Source organism: Ailuropoda melanoleuca, chromosome 19, assembly GCF_002007445.2.
Source record: "Ailuropoda melanoleuca isolate Jingjing chromosome 19, ASM200744v2, whole genome shotgun sequence".
NCBI lineage: Eukaryota > Metazoa > Chordata > Mammalia > Carnivora > Ursidae > Ailuropoda > Ailuropoda melanoleuca.
In genome coordinates, this window is record NC_048236.1 from 10557519 (window position 1) to 10562954 (window position 5436).

Genomic DNA, 5436 nt, shown 5'->3' on the forward strand with positions numbered 1-5436 from the left:
TGTGTCCGTATTAATCCTTTCATTCTATGTATGGCCCCCTGTATCTACTACAGTCTTTTCTCTTTTTTTTTTTGACCCATAGTTTTTATTTAGCGCAATTTCAGGTACTTTTGATCCTGAAACGTTCTCCTCTTACCTCCCAGGAGAAACATTAACTAAGATACATACTATGTATAGTGGTGGAAAGTTGGCATGACTTTCCTCTCAAGTCTGAGAGCCATGTCTTCAAGTATGTCAATTAATTTTTCCTTTACATCTCTCCATCTGTCTGTTCACCTCCATCCCACTGCCCCATCTCTGTCCAGACACATCTCATCCATCCATCCCTGAAATACTACCATCTTCTCCTGAAGGGCAACTGGTCTCATGTCTCCCTACCCATGTTGCCAGAGTCTCTCCTGACACATTGCCGTCATCGTATTCCTCTTGGATCAAAGCCCCTGTGTGGTGCTCTGCAAAATCTATTCCAACATCCAGTGTGGCTCTCAGGCCTTCAACAGCCCAAGCTCTGACTATGACCATGGAGGTCTGCTGAAAAGAGAATTCTAGATTGGGTCCTGGTTAGTTGAAGTCTTGCCGGAAAACTGAAATTCGGGTATAACAGGTACAATTCTGCCTCACAGTCAGCTTTTATAAAATGCCTTGAGAATTAGGGTGCTGTAGTAGTATTAGCTCATTGGAAGTGAAGGTCAATGCCTGAGGAATGCCGGTCAGGCACCATCCTTCCTTGTCCTCTAAGTCCAGGGCCCCAAAGCGCTCAGCAGTCCACTTACTTTTTCAAACACGGGGAGATAACGATCTGTCGTTCTCTCTTTGATCAGGGCAATCTTGGCATCCTTTTGATCAGGTGGGCATAGAGGCAAAACAATGAACATCTCATTCAGATCTGCCATACCTTCTGTGTACATATCTATCCTGAAAGACAAAGTGAACAAGTTGTCAAATGTCTTCTGCCTTGATTTTACAGCTGAAAATTGCACAAGAATGGGCATCAGGAGGTGGCAAAAGAGTTCGGATCCCATTGGATGCATTTTTATATGCCGCCCATGCAGCTCTGATTTTTACTTGATATGAACATTTTGTTCTCTAGAACAAGCCATTGATGTAGATATCTGTCTAAAATTTTCATTATATACATGACCAGAGAGAGGGACAGAGAGCATTGGTGGCCTGTCCAGAGTCACACAGAAATTGGTGCGATCCTGCACATACCCACAGGGACCGTACCTAGGGCTTGCCATATCTGCTGTGATTTGTTATGTGCACAAAGGTAGTGTGACTCGTGTGGCTAAGACCTTGCACCTAAGTGATCTCTAGAGAGAGTAACTGGCACAGCCATCTCAGTCATGTCCCCTTCCTGTCTCAGCCTGTTACACACCCAGGCCCATTTATGTGCCCGATATCAACAGGTTTTCCAATTATCTTCCCCAACCTTACCCACATACAGTTGCCCAACTCTGACCTTGTGTGCATTTCTCAAGTCTTCACCTAAAATAACCCCTAGGAGGGTAAAATTCGTTGTACATTCCAATCAGTACATATTCTAGGAGATTTGGTTTTATTGTTCCAAACTGGGCTTCCTATAAGAGTTTTTTTAAATAAAATCCTTATTAACACATAATTCACATACCTTAATGTATACACATCTCAACTGTACAAGTTTGTGATTTTTAGTAAAGACACAGATTTGTGTACTATCACTACTCTAACTAGAGTATTTTCATATTTCCAAAAGAAATGCTCTAAGCTTTTATACCCATTCCAATTTCTTCCCTCCTCCAGCCCCTGGCAACCACTGAACTGCTTTCTGTTTCTATGTTCTCAAGTGTTCTGGATATTTCATACAAATAGAACCATATAATATGTGCCTTTGTGTCTGGTTGGTGTAACATGATGTTTGTAAGGTTTATCCATGTTGTACCATGCATCAATGCTTCATTCCTTTTCATGGCCAAATAATATTCCATTGATGGATAGGCCAATCTTCCAACCACACTGATCAGCTGATGCACATTTGTGTCATTTCCACTGTTTGAACAGTAAGAACAACACTACTATAAACATTTGTGTACAAGTTCTAGTGTGGATGGATTTTCAATTGTCTTGTTTGTATACCTAGTAATGGGGTTGCTGGCATATGGTAAATCTATGTTTAACTTTTTGAGTAACTGGTAACAGAGTCTTCCGAGATTTAAATTTCAATCATGTGGTCTCATCACAACAGAGAAGAGAACCCACAGTTATGGTTGTATTGACCAAAATCTGGCTGCTTTAGTCCCGTATCAAAATGCTCAAGATAGGGGCACCTGGGTGGCACAGCGGTTGGGCGTCTGCCTTCGGCTCAGGGCGTGATCCCGGCGTTGTGGGATCGAGCCCCACGTCGGGCTCCTCTGCTGGAAGCCTGCTTCTTCCTCTCCCACTCCCCCTGCTTATGTTCCCTCTCTCGCTGGCTGTCTCTATCTCTGTCAAATAAATAAATAAAATCTTTAAAAAAAAATGCTCAAGATAACCTTGGCATCTTGAGGACCAGGCTCTGCTCACCCCTTGTCAAGTGGCAGTCCATATAACAGGCTGGTAAGTGAAGTTCTTGGTCAGCATTCTTGTGATTTATGAACCTTTAGAAGCAGCTCCTTTGGATCTTTCTGTTCCCTAGCCTTATCTGCTACATACCCAGACACGTTGTCCTTCATCTCTAGCTGTTGGCTGGTATCCAGCAGCCTGAGTATCTGGAGTGATGACCCCACCATCTTTCTGGCTTCATAGTTCATCAACCTTAGGAAAACTCTGTCACCATATGTGCTCTATCCATGGACTGCTTCCTTTTCTGTAACCGTACTTGGTGAATCCACTCCAAGTGGAATCCCTCATCCTCATGGATCTCTGTGGTGTTGGACCTCAGTCTATATCACCAAGTCCTGTGCTGCTGCTGGCCACGATCTCCCTGACATAGTCCAGCTCACCCAAGGAAGAACCCCAATTTTCACATCAATTGTTCATGAAAGAACAGAAAAAGTGCCGTACAGGGCTCTCTCCTTTACGTCTTTCCCATAGAGGTTGTATTTGGCGGCGATGTAGTTGAGAATGGCTCTGGTCTGTACTATCTTCATTCCATCCATTTCCACCATTGGCACTTGCTGGAACAGCAGATATCCATCTTTTGAAAGAAGAAAGGAAGAAGCAGAGTGAAATGTCTTATTGGATCATACTCTTTTAGCATGAAAAATCATTCATTGCCATGACTTAGGACATAAAAGAAAACAAAAAATTATTGCCTGGTCACATTTCAACAAAACAGCATTTTGTTTTTAGCTTCCCATAATCCTCTTTGTTTTCAGTCGGCCTCTTACTTTTCACCCATTATTTCATTTATCTTTTTCTTTCCCATGCAGATACATGGTAGATTCCTGTAGTTTTTGCAATCGATTTACTTTCATGGATGTGTTAGGAAATTTTGAGAGAAGCTCAAACAGGGACAGCACGACCTGTATTTCAAATGCGCTTATGCCATTAAGGCCAATTCTAAAAGAGATTTCTATGTAGGGTGTTTTATGTGCTCTTTCAATTCTACCACTGAACAATGTGTGCAAGGCAGGCCCTGCTTTACTGAGTCTGCTGATGTTTGTAGCGTTGGACCTTGTTCTTCATCTCCCTCTTCATACTGTCACCTGGCCTTTCAACCAACGCAACACCATCTCATTCTCTGAGTCTATAATATTGCTAGGTGTGACCTTGTCAACCACACCAGAGAAAAGAACTCACAGCAACTGCTGGCCTATTTCTACTTCTTTGCCCTACTGCTTGTGTTTGAAGGACCTTGGATGGGCAGGCTGTGTGGGAAGCTGAACTGACCCAGCTCACTTGGGGGGCATAAAAGCTGGAGAGAGCAAAGAGAGGTTGTTCGCAGGAAAAGGGGCATGGTTCCTTTAGCAAATACTCAGAGTTCAAGCCCTTCCTAGCCCTGAGTGAGATGGAAGACCAGCCCAAGGAGCCCCACTCCTTACATTGGAGCCACCTTTCTTCCTTTCCACCACCCTCAACTCCCACCACCCTCACAAGTAGGTGTTAAAACCTCAACTTATGACTTCTACCCAATACCCTCATCCAAGGAATTCGATATTTGGTCTTACCATTCCTTAACTTATTCCAGTCTTCTGGAGTTTCTATAAATATCTCTTCAAACTAGAGAGCAGAAACAGTGAATTAGCACACCTACAATATCAACAATGCTTCTTTAAAATCATCTAAGAACAAGGTTCATATTTCCAATTGTTGCACACATGTCATAAATGATATTTTACAGTTGGCTTAAATCCAAATCTAAATAAAGCCTACTCACTGAGCTTAGTTTCCTTCAGTTATTTTAATTAGTTATGTTCTTTGATGAAAAGAAATTTTAATAATATATTAGCTCAAATCTGTTCATCTCTCTCTCTCTCTCTTTCTCTCTAAGATGTTATTTATTTATTTTAGAGAGGGAGAGAGTGAGAGAGAGAGAAAGCATGAGCAGGGGAGGGGCAGAGGGAGAGGGAAAAGCAGATTCCCTGCTGGGCAGGAAGCCCTATGTGGGGCTCCACACCAGGACCCGAGATCATGACCTGAGCCAAAGGCAGAGGCTTAACTGACTGAGCCCCCCAGGACCCCTAAATCTGTTCATCTATTAATAGCTGACAATTTGTTTTTCTTTTTATTTAGAGAGAGTGTGTGAGTGGGAGGGGTACGGCAGAGGGAGAGGGAGAGAGAATCCCAAGCAGATTCCACACCCAGTGCAGAATCCAGTGTGGGACTAATCTCATAACCTTGAGCTCATGACCTGAGCCGAAATCAAGAGTTGGAGACTTAACCAACTAAGCCACCTGGGCACCCCAGCTGACAATTTTTTTAATGCAAAACTCTTGACAGTCATTTAGTAAGAAAATTCTCTCAGCTTATGTGAGAAGAGTACTTTGTTAGAGTCAATTTTAGATCCAACTTAAGATGACAAGACTCAGATCTTACCTCTACTCCTGCTGCGGCCAAGAGCCACCGGATGGACTCCATTCTGCCTCGTGCATTAAAGTAGTGAAGCTTGGGCTTCCCCGCCATGCTAGTCTCCGCACTTCTCTAAACATGAATGAAAGAACAAAGGAATGAATATCACAGACGTAAAAATGTACTTTTTGGTATAGGGTCAAATAGCACCAACAAGCTGAAGGAGTATCTGCCTTCCTCGTGGCTGAGTTGGAAGCATCCCTAGAATGTCTTTCATGGCCCAAATTCTCATCCATCAGTAGCCAACCCTGGGAAATTGTTCCAAACCATGTTCATATCTCTACTGGGTTGAACCTGATTGTCTTGGCAGGGTAACAGGTGAACGTGTACAGTAAGGATGTAAGCATGAGCATTAGGGGGAGGGGGAAAGATTAGGGAATTGATATTTACTGAAAACCTCCTAATCAT

The 5436-nt window shown here is 43.0% G+C and overlaps 1 protein-coding gene across 1 annotated transcript in view; it reads right to left on the reverse strand.

Moving 5' to 3' along the window:
- LOC100471068 (glutathione S-transferase A1-like) overlaps positions 1-5141 on the reverse strand; it is a 7379-nt gene extending 2238 nt beyond the window's left edge. Inside the window, exons 1-4 of the mRNA XM_034648130.1 lie at positions 4996-5141; positions 4128-4179; positions 3022-3154; positions 774-915 (exon numbers count right to left, since the gene is read on the reverse strand). Of these exons, the coding sequence (XP_034504021.1) occupies positions 774-915; positions 3022-3154; positions 4128-4179; positions 4996-5082 (414 nt within the window). The 5' untranslated portion in view covers positions 5083-5141. The remainder of the gene's footprint in view (positions 1-773; positions 916-3021; positions 3155-4127; positions 4180-4995) is intronic.
- Between the last annotated feature and the right edge of the window lie 295 nt (positions 5142-5436).